Raw genomic sequence first — 24,855 nt, 5'->3', positions numbered from 1 at the left:
TTTTAGGATTTTCTTAAGAATATGCTTCATTATAAAATCATCTTTTACACAATATTAAAACAGACAAGACAAAAACCAAAGCAAATACAGTTATAAGCAGCTATTTTCAGGCCATGTGGAAAATGACTGGACAATGAGTGTGCACACTTGATTCACTGTGTTGGAAAAGCACACTAAATTACTCGTTCTCCCATAGTTAATCCTTATTGTCCTTACACGAACTACAACCCAGACCTCTAAATTGTTTTTTTGCAAATTACAGTGGCATTGAGGTGTAGTTGTTGAGGTTTCAAAGGTTTCCTTCAGAAGTAGAACACCCAAGACAGCAGGAAAAGTTCAAAAACAGAAATTTACTGAAGCTTAGGTTCAAATATTTACACCAGGTATTCAGTCTGTGAAAACTAACTAGCAAAGAATCTAACTTAAACTCCCAGAAGTAGAGATGTGGACGGGTGGCAGGTGAGTGCATGTGGTCTCATACTATCACTATGAAGCAGGGACGATCTGGCAAAGATGGAGAGGAGAAGCCAGTCCTGAATGCCGAACAGGTATGCAGGAGAGAGACTGAACCGCCCAGCTCAGCTCCGGATTGGATGATGGGGAGATGCACCACACACACATCCACAGACACAGAGAGAGGGAGAAAGGGCAGAGGAAAAACAATGGAAAACTACAAGGTAGGACATAAATCCAACTGCAGTAGGATATCAGCTTGAGACAATCAAAATTAAACATACGTGAGTTAAGGCTGTATTGTCATTATACATAGCAAGCCACTTTTTATATAATGGTCCAAGCAAAGATTTACAGCAAGAATGCAAGGTGTGTGTTTTGAAAAAAAATGCTACATTACTTTGTTCAACTTGCTTAATGTTGTCTTTATAATCAATAAATTTTACCAGCAATGAAAACATGCAATTGTAACAGAAAAGTCAAACAAGAACAAATCTTGCAAAGCCCTGGAACATCACGCTGAAAAGTTCAGGGAAAGAAACCTTTTACTTATTCTTCAAAAGGCACAAAGGTTGGTAGGAGACCATCTTCTCTGATAGCTCAGCCTAATAAAGCTGTTTAGTTGAAGACACCATTATCTGTGTCTGTACCAGTTTAGCCAACTAAATGATCTGTTCTTGCAATGGGCAGTGAGTTGTGCTTAAAACGCAATTAGGTGGGACTAATTTGGGTTGATCCAAAATTACTATATTTATTATTTATTAAGACACTATTTATAGAACAACCTCAGGATTGAGTTTCAGGTCAATACTCATGATCACAAAAGTAAACTATTTACAAGTTTTTACAAATTTGAATGATTAAACTGCAGTCAGCAACCCAGTGATTACATTCCTTCGCACTGAGAGACACTGAGAACAGATATTGACACATTTTACTCTGACCACGCTTGTGAAAAGTACTTTATCTGTAGCGGATACTTGTTTTAACTGAGTAGCTACTCACTCCACCTTAATCTGCATTTATATGTGCCATGAGGACAAATAAAGAGGCGACAGGAGCTTCAACAACATTGGCAGCTTAATTCAGTGCATCCTCTCTGTAGCTCGAGAAGGGCTAACAATGCAGCTAACCCAAGTTTAGATATCGATTGGTATCACATGCACAAAATTCTCAATAGTACTGGGTTGCCATTGGCAAAGTTGTGTGTCTATTTGTTTTTCGTTTGTTCAGCTGTTTTTAAACCAGTGCTTTATTAGACACATGGCAATCCTGAGAAACAAAGGCCGTCTCGTTCCTATAAATCAACGGGTGTAGTCTTTGCGGACGTGTTGGTTCTGCTGTGTTGAGAGACAGAAATATGCTTCTTTAACCCTGGGAAACGTTTCACCAGCATCTGTCTGAAATAGTTCTGAAACTTTTTCCCAACAAATGTGTAGAAGATAGGACTGATGCAAAAGTAAATGTAGGCAAGATTGCGAGTAACATGATGAGCATAACCCCATTTGCTCACTTCATCACAAGTTGTGACTTTATCATACATCAGCTCTACAATGTTGAATGGGGTCCAGCACATAAAAAACAACAGCACAATGATGAATATTAATCTGACTGTCTTGAACTTAGTGGCTATTTTAGATGATATGACAGTGATAGCAATCCTAACATAGCAGTAGATAATAACAATCAGAGGGAAGAGCAAGAAAAGAAAAATCTGAATATAAAATCCAGCTGTTCTCAGGTGCTGCACATGAGAGGAGTTTAAGTCACCAGGATATTCATCACAATATGTTTTGTTGTCGATAAAATTAAAATAAGTGGTGTGGAGAATCACACGCTTGATGCACACCAGGATGCTGACTAGCCACACCACAATGCAGGATATTACTGCATATTTTCGATTCCTCACTTGCATTGAACTCAAGGAGTACACCACTGCAAGGTGTCGGTCGAAGGTCAAAAGAGTTAGAAAGAGGACGGAACTGTACAAGCCCAAGTAGTAGACACTCCAAAAAATCTTGCACATGGCTGTGCCGAAGATCCACTGAGAGACCTGCATGTAAACTCCCATGAAGGGAAGGCTGCTCATGAAGATCAGAGAGGAAACCACCAGGTTCAGCAGCAAGATGTTGGTCACAGTGGTCAGCTTCTCAAACCTAGGAGATGTTCATTTAGACAGGGAGGTGGAGAGAAAAACAAAACTGAGGTGGTTTCAGTGGAATCCCTGCATCTGTGAATTCATTGGTGGCAGTAAATTAAATTTACCCATCTGGTTTATTAAAGTGTGGCATAAATTTTCTGTCCAAAAAAGTGAGCTTTACAATCAGTTTATTGATTGTTTGTAGAGGTGTTCATAGGCTACTCTGAAAAAAAGGGAAATTCTGGTTTACTCAATCAGCTTTACATAACTTTTAGTTGTGTTTTGTTATATGGTTGACAGTGTCCCATATGTTTTGAAACAGACTAGCTAAAGTGTATCTGTGCATCATAAAAAGGTCCCGGCTTTAATCCATATTGTGCCGTATACGATGCCCTTCGCTCTCATTTGCCAATTTTTAAAAGAACGGCAAGGCATTGTGCACATGTTGTTATGAGCAATACCGGTGCCCAGAGGATACACACAGGCATCCTTGACAAATTTCCAAATTCACTCCTTTTTAGAATTTGAAGGGTCATTGGAACAGTCCTTGGGTTTTAGCAATTTCCACCACTTGAGGATTCTTCCTTGACTTGAAGGGCATAAAATATTTTTTTGATAATACAACAAGACATTCCTTAAGTGTGAATTATCATCACATACTTGTTACAGATGGCCCCTATTCTCCAAATTGTTCAGGGAACATAATCACCTCTTATTCGTACTGCATATTTAAGGTCTGAAATATGAAGCCAACAAAGAGAATCATCTTCCCAGCTTTGGAAAACCATAACCCCCACAGGTTAATGCATCAAGGAATAATAATGACATTGTTTTCATTTGAATATATCCTAGGGTTGAAAAGGCAGTGTTGATTTCTGAAGCAGTGTTGATTTTTGATTGAATTTTTAAATATGGAAAAATGTTAAACCGAGCTTTCTAAACAAACAAAATGAGGGCAGTTTTTGCTGTAATTTCCAAGCCATGAATGTTACCATAGAAATCAATCTTCGAATTGATCGAAGACAGAAAATATTTTCCCATCTGCTTGCTCAGATGTGTAGAGACAAGTGGTGAAGAGAAGGAAAGTGGAGTCTGCACACAATGACAGAGGAAAGGTTACTCTTCAGGGCTTTGACAAAGGAAGTGCACCTACTGAATAGCTACTGTATTTCCTTCCTTGTGGGTAATTTTAGTTTATTTCCTGTAAAAACAATGTATATCAAAACAATTATTATTGTAAAAGAAGACACCTCTTGATTTCACGTCCTTCTCTTTAGTTAGCCTATAGTCAACAGTGGTGTCCTGAGGTTGCCCACTTTGAAGGCAGTTGTTAGGATTCACTTAAAAAAAGGTCAAATTAATATTTCTGTGACCACTTATTTTTGAATATCATCACGCCAAACATGACACACCATCAGGTAGAGGCAGAAGTGTTTTTTCCACTGTTACCTACCTGTTTCCTCAGATACAGTGGCACATAGATCAGTTCTTGAAACAAGACAGCTCTTTGCCAGTTAAAGCTACAAGGCATGTGATGAGGAAATATGACCCTGAATGCAATAAATCTGAATTCATAATGGCAAGCAGTGATGCTTGGGTGAAAGCACAGCGTGTTGAATATGGTGAAATCCTTTATTTATTTATTATTTCTTTGGAAAGGTTGTCCTTGGAATTTTTTTAACAATCAGAAGTGGACCTTAAGCTACAAAAGGTTACATATCAAGACTGATTAATATTTTGGAAGGATAATTACATATCTTGCTTCACTTCCATTCAATACCCATACATCCTGTCAATGTGCCCTGTACTTGGCCTGAAAGGTCCACAACACCAAATTCTTCAAATACTAGATCTAATTAGACATCTGAGACAACATAACACTCAAACTTGCCAGCATAAAGAGTAAGATCTTAGGTACAAACCACCAGCTCATCTACAAGGGGTCGTAGCTGCTTAAAGGATGATTATTGATTAAATTCTTTATCTGAGACATCAGTTCTTGGCAACATTGCTTTGTTTGGTTTGATCTTGTCTTTCAAACAAAGTAGTTGCACAAGTGTTATTTGCTGTACTCCAGTAACCAACAGTGTTATAAAACTGAAAGCAAAATGTTGAGTATTACCTCTAAAGAAAGTTATGCTGCAATTCACAGATTGAAGTAAGACCCATTGTAAGAAATGTTTCAGTGAGAGCCAGCTGTCCCTAACTGCTTTAAACTGCAAAATCAAAACACTGTTTGATTCTTTTCAAATGACTTCTGCAGCATGCACTGCACTGTTTTCACTGTTGGAGTTTTTGTTGGACCACTCACCGATAGATGATGACCAGAACCAGCCCATTGCCGATGAGACTGAAGAGAAACATGAAGTAGAAGAGGATGGACAGATGAGCTCCCAGTTTGTTGTCACTGTCCCTTTCACATACTGTAACAGGTGTGTACAGGTCGTCGTCGCTGTAATCATATATTGTGGGTTCCATCTTTATCTCAGATATTAACAGGAAAATCTGACAGAAAGAGAAATGCAGTCATCAAACACAGCATGATTTACTCAGTTAAAGTTATTATTTAAAATTATACAAAAATCAATCCATCAGAAAGGGTTCCAAATTCTGCATGTGAGCTCATGTATGGCATGCAAATAAGGAGAGTTAGAAAATGGAAATAAATGCCGATGTTCATGGGACTGGGGATCATGCTAAGATAAGCTGACTTACCAACAGAGAGTCTTCTGCTTCTTGTCTTACTCTGAAGGCCACAGCTGTCTGACTCACAGTGAGTTCAGATCATTTCATGATAAATTAGCCATTTGAGGGAAGGAAGTATCACAGGAGAGTGTGTGTGTCAGCGCATGTGTCTTTGAGTGTGTGTAAGGGGGAGGGATAAATTGTAGCAACTTCCTCTGAAATAAATTCTCCTCCCTGGACTGTTGAGATTCTAAAGTCTTTTTCACACACACAGGATGAGTGCATGTGTGTACTTCACATGTTAATATGATATTTAAATTGGCTGTGGTGGTCATAGTGTGCACATTAAAGTACAAGACTAGAAAGTGTGCAGTAACAAATATCTGGTTCTGTTGTTGGTTGTCAGTAAACTTTCAGTTTTTTTGCAACTTAGACTGACCACTGTGGTGTGTTGTTCATGTAGCAAAGGCCCTGTTACCTGACACCTGTCATTATTGGACGATCCTGCAAAAGCCAGCTTTGTGAGCCTTGACAGTTATTTACTTCCAAAGTTCCAAAATCTCACTTTCTATAATACCTGCACATGGTAACAACTATGGTAAGGTTAAGGTTAGTGAAAAAATGTATGTGAAATGTGAATGTGAAAAAGTTCATTCAAAGTTGAATGCCTCCACACCCTTTTTTCACTTAATTAATGATCAGTTTAAACTAAAAAAATTTGCATGCAGCATGAGACATGTGGAGCAGGACTTCTCAAAAAATGTAATACTGTTAACTGCAAGTAAGTTGCCCTGTAGTCTTTTGTCCAGTATTAGAGTGGTATTGTCCATCTTGTCCATCTTTAAAAAACATTTATACAATATTAAAACAGACAAGATTGGGCTTGGACAAAAACCAAAGCAAATACAGTTATAAGCAGCTATTTTCAGGCCATGTGGAAAATGACTGGACAATGAGTGTGCACACTTGATTCACTGTGTTGGAAAAGCACACTAAATTACTCATTCTCCCATAGTTAATCCTTATTGTCCTTACAAAAACTACAACCCAGACCTGTAAATTGTTTTTTGCAAATTACAGTGGCATTTTTATGAGGTGTAGTTGTTGAGGTTTCAAAGGTTTCCTTCAAAAGTAGAACACTCAAGACAGCAGGAAAAGTTCAAAACCAGAAATTTACTGAAGTTTAGGTTCAAATATTTACAGCAGGTATTCAGTCTGTGAAAACTAACCAGCAAAGAATCTAACTTAAACTCCCAGAAGTAGAGATGTGGACGGGTGGCAGGTGAGTGCATGTGGTCTCATACTATCACTATGAAGCAGGGACGATCTGGCAAAGATGGAGAGGAGAAGCCAGTCCTGAATGCCGAACAGGTATGCAGGAGAGAGACTGAACCGCCCAGCTCAGCTCCGGATTGGATGATGGGGAGATGCACCACACACACATCCACAGACACAGAGAGAGGGAGAAAGGGCAGAGGAAAAACAATGGAAAACTACAAGGTAGGACATAAATCCAACTGCAGTAGGATATCAGCTTGAGACAATCAAAATTAAACATACGTGAGTTAAGGCTGTATTGTCATTATACATAGCAAGCCACTTTTTATATAATGGTCCAAGCAAAGATTTACAGCAAGAATGCAAGGTGTGTGTTTTGAAAAAAAATGCTACATTACTTTGTTCAACTTGCTTAATGTTGTCTTTATAATCAATAAATTTTACCAGCAATGAAAACATGCAATTGTAACAGAAAAGTCAAACAAGAACAAATCTTGCAAAGCCCTGGAACATCACGCTGAAAAGTTCAGGGAAAGAAACCTTTTACTTATTCTTCAAAAGGCACAAAGGTTGGTAGGAGACCATCTTCTCTGATAGCTCAGCCTAATAAAGCTGTTTAGTTGAAGACACCATTATCTGTGTCTGTACCAGTTTAGCCAACTAAATGATCTGTTCTTGCAATGGGCAGTGAGTTGTGCTTAAAACACAATTAGGTGGGACTAATTTGGGTTGATCCAAAATTACTATATTTATTATTTATTAAGACACTATTTATAGAACAACCTCAGGATTGAGTTTCAGGTCAATACTCATGATCACAAAAGTAAACTATTTACAAGTTTTTACAAATTTGAATGATTAAACTGCAGTCAGCAACCCAGTGATTACATTCCTTCGCACTGAGAGACAGTCACTGAGAACAGATATTGACACATTTTACTCTGACCACGCTTGTGAAAAGTACTTTATCTGTAGCGGATACTTGTTTTAACTGAGTAGCTACTCACTCCACCTTAATCTGCATTTATATGTGCCATGAGGACAAATAAAGAGGCGACAGGAGCTTCAACAACATTGGCAGCTTAATTCAGTGCATCCTCTCTGTAGCTCGAGAAGGGCTAACAATGCAGCTAACCCAGGTTTAGATATCGATTGGTATCACATGCACAAAATTCTCAATAGTACTGGGTTGCCATTGGCAAAGTTGTGTGTCTATTTGTTTTTCATTTGTTCAGCTGTTTTTAAACCAGTGCTTTATTAGACACATGGCAATCCTGAGAAACAAAGGCCGTCTCGTTCCTATAAATCAACGGGTGTAGTCTTTGCGGACGTGTTGGTTCTGCTGTGTTGAGAGACAGAAATATGCTTCTTTAACCCTGGGAAACGTTTCACCAGCATCTGTCTGAAATAGTTCTGAAACTTTTTCCCAACAAATGTGTAGAAGATAGGACTGATGCAAAAGTAAATGTAGGCAAGATTGCAAGTAACATGATGAGCATAACCCCATTTGCTCACTTCATCACAAGTTGTGACTTTATCATACATCAGCTCTACAATGTTGAATGGGATCCAGCACATAAAAAACAACAGCACAATGATGAATATTAATCTGACTGTCTTGAACTTAGTGGCTATTTTAGATGATATGACAGTGATAGCAATCCTAACATAGCAGTAGATAATAACAATCAGAGGGAAGAGCAAGAAAAGAAAAATCTGAATATAAAATCCAGCTGCTCTCAGGTGCTGCACCTGAGAGGAGTTTAAGTCATCAGTAAATTCATCACAATATGTTTTGTTGTCGATAAAATTAAAATAAGTGGTGTGGGGAATCACACGCTTGATGCACACCAGGATGCTGACTAGCCACACCACAATGCAGGATATTACTGCATATTTTCGATTCCTCACTTGCATTGAACTCAAGGAGTACACCACTGCAAGGTGTCGGTCAAAGGTCAAAAGAGTTAGAAAGAGGACGGAACTGTACAAGCCCAAGTAGTAGACAGTCCAAAAAATCTTGCACATGGCTGCGCCGAAGATCCACTGAGAGACCTGCATGTAAACTCCCATGAAGGGAAGGCTGCTCATGAAGATCAGAGAGGAAACCACCAGGTTCAGCAGCAAGATGTTGGTCACAGTGGTCAGCTTCTCAAACCTAGGAGATGTTCATTTAGACAGGGAGGTGGAGAGAAAAACAAAACTGAGGTGGTTTCAGTGGAATCCCTGCATCTGTGAATTCATTGGTGGCAGTAAATTAAATTTACCCATCTGGTTTATTAAAGTGTGGCATAAATTTTCTGTCCAAAAAAGTGAGCTTTACAATCAGTTTATTGATCGTGTGTAGAGGTGTTCATAGGCTACTCTGAAGAAAAGGGAAATTCTGGTTTACTCAATCAGCTTTACATAACTTTTAGTTGTGTTTTGTTATATGGTTGACAGTGTCCCATATGCTTTGAAACAGACTAGCTAAAGTGTATCTGTGCATCATAAAAAGGTCCCGGCTCTAATCCATATTGCGCCGTATACGATGCCCTTCGCTCTCATTTGCCAATTTTTAAAAGAACGGCAAGGCATTGTGCACATGTTGTTATGAGCAATACCGGTGCCCAGAGGATACACACAGGCATCCTTGACAAATTTCCAAATTCACTCCTTTTTAGAATTTGAAGGGTCATTGGAACAGTCCTTGGGTTTTAGCAATTTCCACCACTTGAGGATTCTTCCTTGACTTGAAGGGCATAAAATATTTTTTTGATAATACGACAAGACATTCCCAAAGTGTGAATTATCATCACATACTTGTTACAGATGAACCCTATTCTCCAAATTGTTCAGGGAACATAATCACCTATTATTCGTACTGCATAATTAAGGTCTGAAATATGAAGCCAACAAAGAGAATCATCTTCCCAGCTTTGGAAAACCATAACCCCCACAGGTTAATGCATCAAGGAATAATAATGACATTGTTTTCATTTGATTATATCCTAGGGTTGAAAAGGCAGTGTTGATTTCTGAAGCAGTGTTGATTTTTGATTGAATTTTTAAATATGGAAAAATGTTAAACCGAGCTTTCTAAACGAACAAAATGAGGGCAGTTTTTGCTGTAATTTCCAAGCCATGAATGTTACCAAAGAAATCAATCTTCGAATCGATCGAAAATATTTTCCCATCTGCTTGCTCAGATGTGTAGAGACAAGTGGTGAAGAGAAGGAAAGTGGAGTCTGCACACAATGACAGAGGAAAGGTTACTCTTCAGGGCTTTGACAAAGGAAGTGCACCTACTGAATAGCTACTGTATTTCCTTCCTTGTGGGTAATTTTAGTTTATTTCCTGTAAAAACAATGTATATCAAAACAATTATTATTGTAAAAGAAGACACCTCTTGATTTCACATCCTTCTCTTTAGTTAGCCTATAGTCAACAGTGGTGTCCTCAGGTTGCCCACTTTGAAGGCAGTTGTTAGGATTCACTTAAAAAAGGACAAATTAATATTTCTGTAACCACTTATTTTTGAATATCATCACGCCAAACATGACACGCCATCAGGTAGAGGCAGAACTGTTTTTCCACTGTTACTGTCAGGAATGGGTCGGCGTCGCTGACGCAGAGAAAGGCTGAACCCCGATGCAGAGTCAAAAAGGCGCAGGCAGGCGAGGCAGAGGTCCGACCAAAAGTCTTTATTTGAAGATAACAAAACCCAACTCAAAAAAGCACACACTTACTGTTTCCTAAGATCTATAAATAACCGTGGCTAAACTCCTGGCAAAAACAAGGCAAGGCAAACTAAACAAAAGTTCCTGGCTTGACATGGGCAAGAAAACGCAGTCTCTGACAAAAGTGACTGGGAAGACAAGGACTAAATAGACATTATAAAGAGACACAGGTGACACTCATCAGGAGGGAGAAAGCAATCAGGAAAACCAAAAGCAAAGTTACAAGAAAACAGGACACACAGGGGAAGTGATGCTTTTCAAAATAAAAGCGGACATGACAAAAACCTTGAACATAATACATGGAAACACATGACAAGACAAACATGAAACATGGCACACGGACTGAAATCAAAAGACAAAGCATAACCAAAAACCAGGCGTGACAGTTACCTACCTGGTACCTGATCTATGTGCCACTGTATCCTCAGATACAGTGGCACATAGATCAGCAAGCGGAATGACCAGCAGGTCAGCCATGACCCGACCCTACCTGACACCTTAAACAGCTTCTTTGCACGCTTCGACTCCCCGAGCAGCAGAGGAACTGCACACCTTCCTCAGCCAGAGGTGCAGCAGCAGCCTCTCGTCCTGCAGCTGCACCAAGTGACCTCCGCTCTGAGGAGGATCAACACCAACAAGGCTGCAGGTCCAGATAAGGTGTCAGGGCGCACACTGAAGTCATGCGCTGACCAACTGGCAGGAGTCTTCCTGGACATCTTCAACCTGTCCATACAGCTGTCCACGGTCCCGGTGTGTCTGAAGTCCTCCATCATTGTGCCTGTGCCAAAGAAATCAACCATCACCTGCCTCAACGATTACCGACCTGTCGCTCTGACTCCGGTTATCATGAAGTGCTTCGAGAGGATCCTCCTGAGATACATCAAGGACGCCATCCCCGTTGGCCTGGACAGTCTGCAGTTCGCCTACAGGGAGAACCGTTCTACGGAGGATGCCGTCTCGGGAGCACTTCACACGGCCCTGACTCACCTGGAGCATCCTAACACCTATGTCAGGATGCTATTTGTGGACTTCAGCTCGGCTTTTAACACTGTCCCCCCGGACATGTTGGCCCTGAAACTCCACAACCTGGGTTTGTCAGACTCACTCTGCTCCTGGATCAGGGACTTCCTCACCAACAGGCCCCAGGTGGTGAGGATAGGGGAGTCAGTCTACATCAGCCCCACTGATCCTCAACACTGGCACGCCGCAGGGTTGTGTACTCAGCCCTGCCTTATTCACACTGTACACACACGACTGCTCTGCTATCCACCCCACAAACATGGTCGTCAAGTTCGCGGACGACACCACTGTGGTGGGTCTCATATCTAACAATGATGAGACCCACTACAGAGATGAGGTCCAGAACTTGACACAGTGGTGTTCCAGGAACAACCTCATCCTGAACATCAGCAAAACCAAGGAGGTCATAGTAGACTACAGGAGATCCAGGAAGACTGATCACGCTCCCGTCTGTATACTTGGGGAGGCGGTTGAGCGGGTGGACAGCATCAAGTTCCTGGGCATCCACATCTCCTCTGACCTCTCCTGGTCAGTGAACACCTCACACCTGGTGAAAAAGGCCCAACAGCGGCTTTTCTTTCTCAGGAAGTTGAAACGGACTGGACTGTCTACTCAGCTGCTCGTGAACTTTTACAGAGCCACAATCGAAAGCATCCTGTGTCTCAGTGTGACTGTGTGGTATGGCAGTTGCACAGCACAGGACAGGAAAGATTTAGCCCGGGTGGTGAGGACAGCACAGGGGATTGTGGGCTGCAGTCTACCAGATCTGGACTCAGTTTACACTGCCCGAGTCCAGAAGAGGGCAAGACGCATTGCCACAGACCCCACCCACCCGGGCAACAAACTGTTTGTACCGCTTCCATCAGGAAAGCGGTACAGGAACATTAAAACCAGCACCAACAGACTCAGGGACAGCTTCTTCCCCAGAGCTGTTAAAGCAATAACCCCCCTACAGTGAAACACTCATACACATAGTCTGGCACTAGTGCACTTTGTTTTATCTACCTCACTCTGTATTCTGCAATTTGTACTTTGTATTTTATATTTTTATATCTTTTTCTAAGGTGTGCAATTTTTTATTTTTTCTATTTATAAGTGTGTTTTGAAGCTGAGAATCTGCACAAAATTTCGTTATGATTGCATAATGACAATAAAGACTCTTGAATCTTGAATCTTGAATCTTGAATCAGTTCTTGAAACAAGACAGCTCTTTGCCAGTTAAAGCTACAAGGCATGTGATGAGGAAATATGACCCTGAATGCAATAAACATTAAACACTCAAACTTGCCAGTATAAAGAGTAAGATCTTAGGTACAAACCACCAGCTCATCCACAAGGGGTCGTAGCTGCTTAAAGGATGATTATTGACTAAATTCTTTATCTGAAACATCAGTTCTTGTCAACATTACTTTGTTTGTTTTGATCTTATCTTTCAAACAAAGTAGTCGCGCAAGTGTTATTTGCTGTACTCCAGTAACCAACAGTGTTGTAAAACTGAAAGCAAAATGTTGAGTATTACCTCTAAAGAAAGTTATGCTGCAATTCACAGATTGAAGTAAGACCCATTGTAAGAAATGTTTCAGTGAGAGCCAGCTGTCCCTAACTGCTTTAAACTGCAAAATCAAAACACTGTTTGATTCTTTTCAAATGACTTCTGCAGCATGCACTGCACTGTTTTCACTGTTGGAGTTTTTGTTGGACCACTCACCGATAGATGATGACCAGAACCAGCCCATTGCCGATGAGACTGAAGAGAAACATGAAGTAGAAGAGGATGGACAGATGAGCTCCCAGTTTGTTGTCACTGTCCCTTTCACATATTGTAACAAGTGGGTCATCGTCGCTGTAGTTACCATAATCATATGTTGTGGTTTCCATCTTTATCTCAGATATTAACAGCAAAATCTGACAGAAAGAGAAATGCAGTCATCAAACACAGCATGATTTAGTCATTTATTATTATTTAAAATTATACAGCAATCAATCCGAAAGGCTTCTAAATTTTGCATGTGAGCTCATGTATGAAAATGCCGATGTTCATGGGACTGGGGATCATGCTAAGATAAGCTGACTTACCAACAGAGAGTCTTCTGCTTCTTCTCTTACTCTGAAGGCCACAGCTGTCTGACTCACAGTGAGTTCAGATCACTTCATGATGTGTGCGTGTCAGCGCATGTGTCTTTGAGTGTGTGTAAGGGGGAGGGATAAATTGTAGCAACTTCCTCTGAAATAAATTCTCCTCCCTGGACTGTTGAGATTCTAAAGTCTTTTTCACACACACAGGATGAGTGCATGTGTGTACTTCACATGTTAATATGATATTTAAATTGGCTGTGGTGGTCATAGTGTGCACATTAAAGTACAAGACTAGAAAGTGTGCAGTAACAAATATCTGGTTCTGTTGTTGGTTGTCAGTAAACTTTCAGTTTTTTTGCAACTTAGACTGACCACTGTGGTGTGTTGTTCATGTAGCAAAGGCCCTGTTACCTGACACCTGTCATTATTGGACGATCCTGCAAAAGCCAGCTTTGTGAGCCTTGACAGTTATTTACTTCCAAAGTCGCACCAAAAAAATCTCACTTTCTATAATACCTGCACATGGTAACAACTATGGTAAGGTTAAGGTTAGTGAAAAAATGTATGTGAAATGTGAATGTGAAAAAGTCACTTCATTAATGATCAGTTTAAACTAAAGAAACCTGCATGCAGCATGAGACATGTGGAGCAGGACTTCTCAAAAAATGTAATACTGTTAACTGCAAGTAAGTTGCCCTGTAGTCTTTTGTCCAGTATTAGAGTGGTATTGTCCATTTAATATGTAATTAAATGAACATGACTCTCTCTCTAGAACTTACAGGTCTTTTGGAATGTTGGAGATAAGCATTATATAACAAACTACAGAGATACAGCCAACATTCCCATGTCTTGTAGGGGGTCAAAGTGGAAACAGACAGCATTTTTGCTAAAACTTATCATTGTCAAGTAAATTTTCCGGTCAAGAACCAGCAGACTGAGAAACAGCTTTTTCCCCAGAACTGTGTCCTTACTGAACTCTTGCTGACCCATACACACCACTTCACACCCCTCACCTCCTCATTCCTCATCCAATCAAAGACTGTACTCTACTACCATTGTACTACTGGACTGTCCCGCAGACACACACATTATTACACAATACTCCACTAGTTTAGTAACCCTAGGTAACTACTATCTATATTTATGCACTATTTAATGTCCATTTCATCTGTATTTTTGTATAGCATAACTTATCATCTGTACATTTCCTCTTGTAAATTATGTCTGTAGTTCCTGCCTATAGTCTACTGCATTTAATACACATGTCCATCTGTATAATATGCTCATAGTACCCAATCTGTAAATCACTTGTAAATTATTGACATAATACACTATGTACGTACTGTTCATTTATTTATTATATCTGCCCTTGCTGCTTTTTGCACTTCTGGTTCAATGCTAACCAGAAGTGCAAAAAGCAGTTCTGATTAGATGCTAAACTGCATTTCGTTGTCCTGTACCTGTACATGTGTAATGACAATAAAGTTGAATCTAACCTAATATTGTTTGGTCCTCACATGGTATGGGTATAATATACATAGTGTTGAATTATGTATATCTGTGTGTCCTCCTTCTTTAATGATGGTTTATTGCCCTCTTTACTCAAGGGCTTTCCAGCTAAAGAGGAAGACATCTTGTTTTGACAGATAATGTCACTGGTGATATAACAATTAAAAAAAATTTTCTATAAGCAGAATATTCTCACTTACAGTAATATTATTCCTGCATGTTACCGTGGTTACTAGATATTTGGTCCATTCAGCCAGTCAGTTTTTCAGTGGGATGGTTTTGTGTGTCATGTCACGTCCAGTTCTGCACTTGTGTTTTTGAGTGGCTAGTAATGTATGACAGTTTGTGTCTGATGAGGAATAATAGCTTTTAGTTTCACTTACTCACTGCCTCACATTGAGGGCGTATCCTCCCCTCCTTATATTTTGCTTTTGTCACACTGCAGTTGCTAAACAATTACTTTAAGTAATCAGACATACAGTCTACTGCAGTTAAATGCATTGATGATTCAGTTCTAGTCCCCTTACCCGAGAGAGGGCCTAAAGCCAATCCGATAATGGTAAAAGAGACCCAGTATTAATAAAAGCAAGGGATGGTTGTTGACTTCACCACCAGCCTGACAGTGAAGGACTGAAATTGAGACCCAGGGGAGTTTTGAATCAAGTGTGAGAACCATTTTGAAATGGTAGAAAATGACCAAAATTGGTTCCTTTGAAGTCATGACAGTTTTCTTTCTCCAATTTCATTTCCTGGACCCATTTCTGAACAGTTTTTCATGTCTGATCTTTGCCTTTTAAGAACCTCACTATAGTTAATAGGAAGACATTGATAGTCTTGTTTGGGGTTGAGCAGAATCATTATGGTAAATGACCTCTCTGTTGTTGCAGTGACCACACATACAAACAGTCCTGACAGCAAAAACGTATACAGTCCTTTTAATGGCAAAGCTGTTTTACTATGAAACACTTGAACAATTTAAAGCAGCACTGAAAAATGAATTTTTGGCAAGCTCGCTGTCAAGAAAGTCAAACAACCACTTGCTTATTTCTTTAAGTTAATTGTAATTAACAAAAAGACTTTCTGTATTTATTTTTTTATTTTTTCCTCGTGGGGGGTGGGGGGTTGTTTGGACAACACCAAATGTCTCTGGTACAAAGAAAGAAGTTGAATGCACACAATGTAATGTAGTAAAGTACATTCATTGTTGGTTTGGGTCTTTTGATGGGACTTCCAATAGAAACTATAGAAACAAGTTAGGACGGGGCAACAAAATACTGAGAAAGTTGTGCACTGCTCAGACCCATTTGAACATTTCACAAGTATACTGGTTTGTTAGTTATCGGTGATCGTATCATGAAGGGGTTGGCAAAGATGGCCCAAAGTTCACCACTTTGTCAAACACATTATTGTATAAAGGATATCAGGAACACTTAGTAAAACTCTTGTCAAACTCACCAACTACAGGATGACAACACCTGCCTGTGACAGTGATGCTTTCCTCCTAGGTGCGCTGCACGACTTCTACACATGGTTTGAAGAACAGAAACATGTGGCAGCAAGGAAGTCCACCCCTCCTCCCAGTGACCGGGTCTCACCACAGCTGACATGTGGAGGACACTATGCAGAGTAAATCCACAGAAGACTGCTGGGCCAGCCAACATTTCTGGCATCTTCAGCATCTCCAAGTGTTTCAAAGAAATCACCATCAATCCCATGCCAAAGAAGTCACCGGTAACCTGTCTCAAGGAGCACTGACCCATTGCACTTACACATACCATTATGAAGTGCTTCGAGAGGCTGGTCATGAGCCACATCCTGGAACCCTCTTGCTATGAGTCGACAGTGCTAACCACTGCACCACCTAGCCACAGTATTTTTGTCACTGAGAGCATATTTTATGCAGATACAAATGTGTATAACTAACTGGGAATGAGTCAAAGATTGCAAATTAAATTATTCAACTAAATGAATTGCTGTTAAACTACAAGGGACTGAGGGCAATAAAAAAAAGTTGGTCTCACACTTTGCTGCTGCAGTACACAGAGGATGCAAGATTAAAAAGCCACAATTTTATCTGCTTTGGCTTGTCTGATTGTTTAGAGGAAATAAGTCACCATGATCACCAAATATGCATATATTAAAGTTGCTTCCTGAAATAGTTTATGAACAGCAGATGAAGTTAGTAGATAAGCAAGAATTCTGTTTTTTTTTTCTTTTTGACACCACAAACAAACCATTCAAAGGCAGATATGAAAGTACACCAGGGTTTGATTTCCATCAAAATGATGTGTACTAAGCATGCAAACACAGCAGAGTTTTGCTGATTTGATTTAAAAATGAGATTTAAAACTGGAATAATGAACCCACCCTTTATATTTACAAACAAAACCTTCATGATACTGACAGGACCAAAATTTTATACATGAAAATATTACAATCAAAAATCAATGTTACATAATTACGGTTCATTTTAATATGAAAACATTTCACAACTAAACTAATAATGCAATGGATTTGCAAATTGTACAAAATACATATATCAAAATACCATTGTAAACATTGCATTTTTCCAGCACTAACAGATATTAAAAATAATATCAACTTTGAAAGGATTATGAATTGATGCATCTTGGAGTATACTGCGAATACAAAACATAGACATGTGTTTTCATTAAGTGTTTGTCATTTGACCCCTGTAAATTAATACATAGTGAAACTCAACCCAAAATGCCAAAGGTGACATTTCAAGATGCTATCTGCACTGGAAAATTAACTCACACATTATGGTCTACATCTGGTTACCGATAGACTAACACCTTTAGTATTCAGAAATGACAGATTACAATGCAATTAAAATATATATACATTTCAAAGTACCAGTGATACTGTGTTCAAACCAACCACAGCTGCACCTTTCTAACCCAGTCACAGCGTTACATGTGAGAAAAAAACAGGAAGTTCCTTAGTAGCAAAAGCAGAAGTAGCATGATAGAGTGCTGCACGAAGCCAGTCAAAGCGGGTTGTTGAGTATACGAAACCTTTGACTTTTAGGCCAAGATCTTTTCTTGTCTGCCACCACACTCAGTGCATCAGTGCAATATACCACCAAGATATATTGGTTTTATATTGGATATTTTGTCAGGTGAGCAAAATGCTAATTTGATAAGTTTGGTCTTCATCTGTAAACAAAACTCTGTTAAGGATTGACATTTGGTGTTATCTGCTGCAACTTTGGTGTGATCTGCTGCAACTTTGGTGTGATCTGTTGCAACTCTGCAACAATAAGTTTATATGTTATTTACTTTCTTTATAAATATGTCAATATGGAAAGTATTTACAAAAGTTAGTTGGTTGTATGCGGCATAAACCACTGAACATCAGAGACTATGCTTTGAACATACGCTCCAGTGAATTTGGATTAAATTACCAGGCAGATTAAAAATGGAAAACTGCCAAACTAGCCAAAACTGAAGAGGCAAAATTCAGGTATCTGGATTTTTAGTTTTTAATTTTTATTTTAAGCTTGTCTAAATTTCAAATTCTTTTCTAATTTTCAAAAAATGCTGAAACATACATGTCTCAAAATGCATCCATTAGCATCTTTTATAAAGACAGTCATTCTGTTATAGATTCTCCTACTCCAAGTCCAGATATAGCCGGTAATGCAGCTAATATTACATCTATCTAGCCTTTTAATTGCCTCCTGTCTTTCAAAATGCACACCTCCAGTACCTAACGTGCTTTCTTTTATACATTTTATCTCAAGCCAAGATCACCAAGAACACCAATTACATAATCGGAATTGTTTGAATTTTAATAAGCTACGCCCAGAGCCACAAAAAAACATGTAAATATAAAGTGAACTTCATGTGTGAAGTCTGTGTAATAATCCTTTAAACAAGCAGTTACCTAATCTTACCCAAGAGGTTTGAGCTCACCTGAACATGATCATAAAAACATTTAATCTAAAGACACCTTTGTGCACAAGATAAATTTCAATACAATGCGCATTTTGCAATGGGATTCATATATTTACTCCCCCAAGGATGAACCCTTATTATTTTAATGACTCCAGCACTTAACATTTAAATGACATAATGGTGCAAATTAAGAATGTGAAAAGCTTGAAGCTCAAGGCATAATTTGACAATGTACAGCAAAGTTGGGAACATCTTCATACAGTAAAATGATCTTTTTATCAAAAATTCAAAAAGAATGCACTCAAAAACAATGTTAATAAATAGTAGGAAGACTGTTGTCTTACAGCACACCGATATCTTCCCGCTTGTGAAGACTCGAACAACTCCAGAAATGATATGTTAAAACCTGCCTAGCTTCCTTTGACAAGTTAAAATTTACAGTTTGAAAGCAACAAACAGTTGTTTGCAAACTGTCATCAAGTCTAAACCCCAGAGAGCGTTCCCAATCCTTTTCTCACGCACATAAGGAAATTGGAATGATTCCAAGTTTTTGGCTGTGTTTTCTGATTAAATGTTTGTCTTGTTGTTTATAAGCATAAGTCTCTCTTCTTGGGAAACTGGGACCGGAGTCACTTTGAAGATGACTATCTTGTGCTTCTTGGCTCTCATGGCAGTCTTTCAATTTTATTTTTTATTTATTTATTTATTTATTTATTTTTTACTAGTTATTCCTGTTGCTGTATGCTTATTGTTTGCTGCCTGTAACAGCCAATATGATTACTGTAGCAGCTTAATGTTGCTAAATCCCTCTACCTGGATTCAAAATAGATGCTCTAAATCCATATTCGTGCACCTGTTCCCATCGGTGTGTCATTTCTCCACATAGCTGATGTGACTGAACACACAGCTGTTCTATTTTGTACAGGCTTTGCCCTCTAAAGGTATCACTGATGAGTTGATCCCTCATTCGCATTGCACTGAAGACTTTTGCTTCGCACCCATTTATTATATAGGCCCAACTTCAGTCTCACTGTGTGTATAAATTCATCTGTGAGAGACAGAAACTGAGTAGCCCTTAACTATATATTTCAGTAGTGTCCGCACTTGTCTACCTGTACTATGCTTGCCTTCTTCAGGCTTCAGGCCCCCAAGATGACATGAACATGAAGTTTCTTCCATGAAGATGCCACCAACAGTTGGATGACCACTAGCCCTTCTCTTCACCGGAGATCAGATGGCTACCAGTATCAGTGACCCTCTTAATGCCCCTTCCACACACTGGTGGTGGCCATCAACATCTGCCTGCTGGCTTACCTCATGAAAAGTATGGCTACTCAACCAGATGTCTTGCCTCCTGAAGACTGATTTTGCGATTAACAAGGCTTCCAGTGCCATTCTGACCCAGCGTGCCTCCATTGTCGTCTCAATTGCACACATCACAGCAGTGAAGAGGGAGCTTTTGGACACCCCATCAGCCCAGACGGCCCCCAATTCCATTCATTGGTGAACCAACTGATGATGGCATCAGAAGACTTTAGGAGACATGTAGCCTTGTCCCAGCCTACCATGTGGCCCCAGTTCTCCTTGGATCACTGGGGGGACCACTATTTCAGTGGGATTCCCGGGTGCCCCATTGCACCTGCCACCAAAGATGATGGCTGGTGGCTCAAACAGTTTTACATTAAAGCAAACCAACATCCTCTAAAGAGCAGTTTTCTTTTAAAGGACAATTTGCCTTTGACTCTTCTGATTCAGCTGTAGCTGTCTCACGAATATCTGTCATACTGTATAAGTTGGCTGCATCTAGCTTTTCAGGTATTACGTGACACAGACCCATTCAACCAAAGTGTCACATTCACTCTTAAACACATCCAGAGCCTTCCTCCCCACACATTTTTTATAACACACTGCCACCTCAAATGCAGACAGCTGACTTATGTTACCATCTGTGCTATATGTGATTGAGAGCTTGTCTCCATGCGGTTTCTGAGCCTTCTCCTAAACACTGCTGCGCACAGAAACAACAAAGCAGCAGCAGCTTACTTAAATTGCCAAGGAGAAGTGCACTCAGCTCAGCTTCTCAGCTTAGCCAGATGCCTGCTGCACTGGACACACACACAGATGTGCGCATACACTTACTCTCCCTCAGTGTATATTGTAAGTTAAACACAGCAACACACGTTATGAAGGCCGAGGGCCTCAGCAGTGGGACCAGAGCCTCGTCCACATGGGCAAGGTTGAACAAAGCCGCAGTGGATCTGTTTGCCACACAGAGCAACACACAATGGGCACTCCACTGAAAGTGATCCGGACATTCATCCCATGGGATCAAACTCATTTGGACATTGGCTGTTGCTTCATGCCTTTTCACTGCTCCCTTTGATCAAACAGCTGAGTGACTGAGTGCAGTGCAGTGATTCTGATACCATCATGGTTGTGCCTACAGCAGTTACTGTCAGGCCAGTCATCGAAACTCCTATGTTGCAGGGATGGGTTCTCCTAGGCAAAGGGAGCAATCAGGAATTATGATTGGGCAGAGTCTGAGAGCGCCAGAGTCGCTTCCACCATGACATTGTATGGCTAAATGGTCCACGTTTTAGCTATGGTGTGCCTCACTGCATGCTCCCTGTCTCATGTGCTTTGATGTGGTTAAAATGTATGCTTCTGCTATCTCATCCTGTCTAGAGGCTTTCAGTGACAAATCAGCATTTAATCACCCACTGAAGAAAATTTTCTTGAGGGGTGTGTGGAGGCAGCGGCCGGTGACGTGCTCTTTAGGCCTTCAGTGGGATTTATCTTTGGTGTCAGAAGTACTAATTAAAACCCTTTTTGAACCTTTGGATCAAGTCCTGATTAAACTGTTATCCACAAAAACAGTTGTTATGGTGCATTGGCACATGGAAAGCTGCTTCGTTCCTGTTACAGTGTGTAACCATTGTCTCAGCCTCTTACAGCCGAACTTTTAATGTTAATTACCAGTTTTATTCTAATGATCAGATATTGTACTCTGTTTGTCCCATCTGTGTCCACATGATGTACCGTGATGTGTCATTATGCTATGATGCATTGGAGAGTTATGAACTACTTATCGATTCTCATGAAGTGGGTGTGTAATGGTGTTTATGGGAACTGGATGAACCAATTGGGGAATGGCCCATATTGTGCTTTGCACTTATCTCTCAATGGGTAGCCTTGGAGAGCAAAACCTACATGAAATAAAACATTAGTTATACTCTGTAAAAGGAGATTCTACAGCATACGTCTAAGCTATGGGCCCCAGGAGTTGTGAAATTTTCTCTAACAAATAAGCATTTACAAATAATTATAAAGGTAATCCATGCAGTCACATTGTGGGTATACTGTATAACTTAACAAAAGTTAACAAGGTCAAACATATAGTCAAATAGTGGGTAAAAATAAATGCACACTAAGAAATAAGCAGGGAACACAACTGCTGAACTGAATAAGAAAATTTGTACATCTGAGGAATCTAAACTGCTCTTTAAGCGCCTTGCGTTCCTAAGCTCCACCTCATAAATGTCTGAAAATCATGTCTCACTGTCAAGGTGGTTTACTGTTGGAAAGCTGCAAAGTGGCATGTCAATATTCATCAAAGTTACACTCAATACAAAAGATTTTTGTGGTTGGTATGCCATAAATCCTCAGATAAAGACCAGTTATTGAGTAATGGAATATAGTCATGTCTCGGCTGCTCTGAGTTTCTCTTTCTATGAGATTTTTATTTTATTCACCTATTATTTCCAATCAGTACTACTCTGTGTTTGCAAGTGTGTTTAGGATTATCCTCAGTGAAACTCTAGACTTCTTGCAGATGTCTGATTAAAAGCCAATTTAAAAAGGCTGTCAGGAATATTATAAATTAAACCCTTTGAGGTTTTTAATGTAAAACATCAGTGCAGGTACAGTTTAATTGATGGTAAATTAACAGTGCTCAAAATTGAAATCAGCTATTAGTACTGTGAAAATTAAATTATACTGAATTCATCATGACAGGTAAAATAGACATTCTGAGTTTCCAACAGCAAACAGCTTTAACAGCAAATTAAAATGGGAGCAGATCAAGAAACAGGCAGGCTTCTTACTTAAAGAAGGGAAGTTATATTTACAAAACAGCGATATCAGAAATGAATGCCTGTCAAGCCGGCATAAATTTGCAGGTGAGGTAAATAAAGGCCATTATTTAAGAATTTACGGTAATCCACACACAGAAAAGCAATGCAAAAGAAGTGTATATAATATTGATAAACAGGAAAACAAATATAATAGGTAAAAACAGACAGTGACGGGATTCTTACAGCTCTGTGTGTCACAGTGATGGATTAGCGCAAGCCCTGGTGCTCCGTTCACAAAAGGTGATAGAAATGTGTTTTTTCACCAGAAGGGATTACACGTAGGATGCACAAGAAGCAGGCTGACAGTGAATTGTGCACTGCAAACTAATGTTGTGCTTGGAGTGATTTCAACTGTGAGATTTTCTCATGAACTTGAACTTTTGAATTTTTTTTTAGATTCTATTTAGAACAAATATCCTGCTACCTAACCTTTCACAAGTTAATCATGGAAATGTGAAAATATGTCCCATTCTTTGGGAATGGGATATACATATTTCAATTCATGGTCAAGGAATGTACTGTACTTTTCACATAATTTGCAGATACAATCATTTCTCTGAGGCAGAAGTGCACTGAAGTCAGAAATAATCTCCCCGGTTGATATAAACCTCATTGGTGAAGCCAGGAGAAGCACAGCTTTCAAGCACAGCATGAGAGCTGATTCGGGTTCACTACTGTTAAAAAAAAAACTGCATATAACTGCATTTTATTATCATATTCTGGAATAAATTAATAATTACTAAGTAATTTAAGAAGACTTTAATTACTAATTTTGCTTGGTCATCAGTATTAGAGCTCAGATTCAACCTAGTAACTTCTTTGCCGCATTAGCCCACAGAAAGCCCACGGTTTTCTTGAGCTTCATTAAAATATATTAGGACTTATTTGAATTTTACTCATTGGTATTTGTCTGGGATTTGTCTGTTTTCTGTGCAAGCGTGTTGTGTTGAAACTTGCTGGTGAGGTTAGCCTGTTGGACTCCTGTCTTGTTAGCAAAGCCTTCAGTAATATTGACTTAAACATAAAGAGGAGGTAGCTATTTTCAATGTGATTTTGAAGTTCTCTTGCAAGTTTCAAAAATACCAACAAACTCAGTTCTCACTATTTAAACCTGATATTCAGACTGTGCAAGTTTAAAATGTAAAGTATACTGGTATCTCAGTGAGCTATGTCGCTATCCGCAGGATGATGATGTCGTAATCATGAATTACATAATCATGAATCAATGCCCCGCCCATTTCTGTTTAACTTGAGGTTGTTTCTGCTCCCTGTGCAGCTGTTCTCCAAACACATTTTGTCATAAACAAATCAACAGTCAAACACTTTTCTGGAAATCAGTGATACAGTAAATCGCTTCCTCGAAACACTTTTAAGTTAACAGCAGCCTCTCCTACGTTGCTTTGTCATCAGACATTGGGTCCTTTGCTGTAATGTTCCCTGAGGTTGTATGTCTGATAGCACATGGAAACATCACAAATTCCTGGAAGCCCTGGATTACCCCGTTTACCAGGATCTCCTGGAGGTCCTGGTTTTCCTGGAATTCCCTGATTGCCTGGATGGCCAATTCCATCAAAGCCACGAGGACCCTGAATTCCTGTGGAGATGAGCAAAGACATAAACAGAGGAAAATGAGGAAAACACAGAAGCTACTTGTATTGCTGTAAAGAAAGGTAAAGGTTCCATTAAACGTAATCATGTTTTATGCTATGAACCAAGACTAGCACTGGATCATAAGTCACATCTTCTCGTACTGCACACATTATAGTTTCCACTTTGTTTACACCTTTACACTACCTACCAAGCTGTCACCACAAGTACTCTTTGAAAACTAAGTGCACACACAGTCCAGCTACATATTAATTAAACTGATAAAATTACAATTAATCTTAATTCATTTTTATTAGAAGTGTACTCATGCAGAG

At 39.5% G+C, this 24,855-nt stretch overlaps 3 protein-coding genes across 5 annotated transcripts in view; all 3 read right to left on the bottom strand.

Moving 5' to 3' along the window:
* Positions 1 to 330: 330 nt before the first annotated feature.
* LOC124049442 (C-C chemokine receptor type 3-like) lies at positions 331 to 6,644 on the bottom strand. 2 transcript variants are annotated; one of them, XM_046371087.1, is made up of 3 exons: positions 6,508 to 6,644; positions 4,905 to 5,098; positions 331 to 2,609 (listed from the first exon to the last, which is right to left on the bottom strand). In XM_046371087.1, exons 1-3 carry the CDS (start codon positions 6,568 to 6,570, stop codon positions 1,751 to 1,753), a joined length of 1,116 nt encoding a protein of 371 aa, XP_046227043.1. In that variant the 5' UTR covers positions 6,571 to 6,644; the 3' UTR covers positions 331 to 1,750. The 2 variants fall into 2 exon arrangements, with proteins under 2 accessions (XP_046227043.1, XP_046227044.1); XM_046371088.1 differs by lacking the exon at positions 6,508 to 6,644 and adding an exon at positions 5,309 to 6,275.
* On the bottom strand, positions 6,432 to 16,707 carry LOC124049443 (C-C chemokine receptor type 3-like). Of its 2 annotated transcripts, none has more exons than XM_046371090.1 (3): positions 16,336 to 16,707; positions 13,004 to 13,200; positions 6,432 to 8,714 (listed from the first exon to the last, which is right to left on the bottom strand). In XM_046371090.1, exons 2-3 carry the CDS (start codon positions 13,171 to 13,173, stop codon positions 7,856 to 7,858), a joined length of 1,029 nt encoding a protein of 342 aa, XP_046227046.1. In that variant the 5' UTR covers positions 13,174 to 13,200; positions 16,336 to 16,707; the 3' UTR covers positions 6,432 to 7,855. The 2 variants fall into 2 exon arrangements, with proteins under 2 accessions (XP_046227046.1, XP_046227045.1); XM_046371089.1 differs by lacking the exon at positions 16,336 to 16,707 and adding an exon at positions 13,372 to 14,113.
* Positions 16,708 to 17,241: 534 nt separating this feature from the next.
* Positions 17,242 to 24,855, bottom strand: part of si:dkey-225n22.4 (collagen alpha-1(XXI) chain) — a 53,314-nt gene continuing 45,700 nt past the window's right edge. The window contains exon 31 of the mRNA XM_046371091.1: positions 17,242 to 24,527. Within this exon, the coding sequence (XP_046227047.1) occupies positions 24,340 to 24,527 (188 nt within the window). The 3' untranslated portion in view covers positions 17,242 to 24,339. The remainder of the gene's footprint in view (positions 24,528 to 24,855) is intronic.

The sequence above is a fragment of the Scatophagus argus genome, chromosome 18, assembly GCF_020382885.2.
Source record: "Scatophagus argus isolate fScaArg1 chromosome 18, fScaArg1.pri, whole genome shotgun sequence".
Classification (NCBI taxonomy): Eukaryota; Metazoa; Chordata; class Actinopteri; family Scatophagidae; genus Scatophagus; species Scatophagus argus.
The sequence above is the reverse complement of the archived record's forward strand: the minus strand, read 5'-3'. Positions and strand labels throughout refer to the sequence as shown.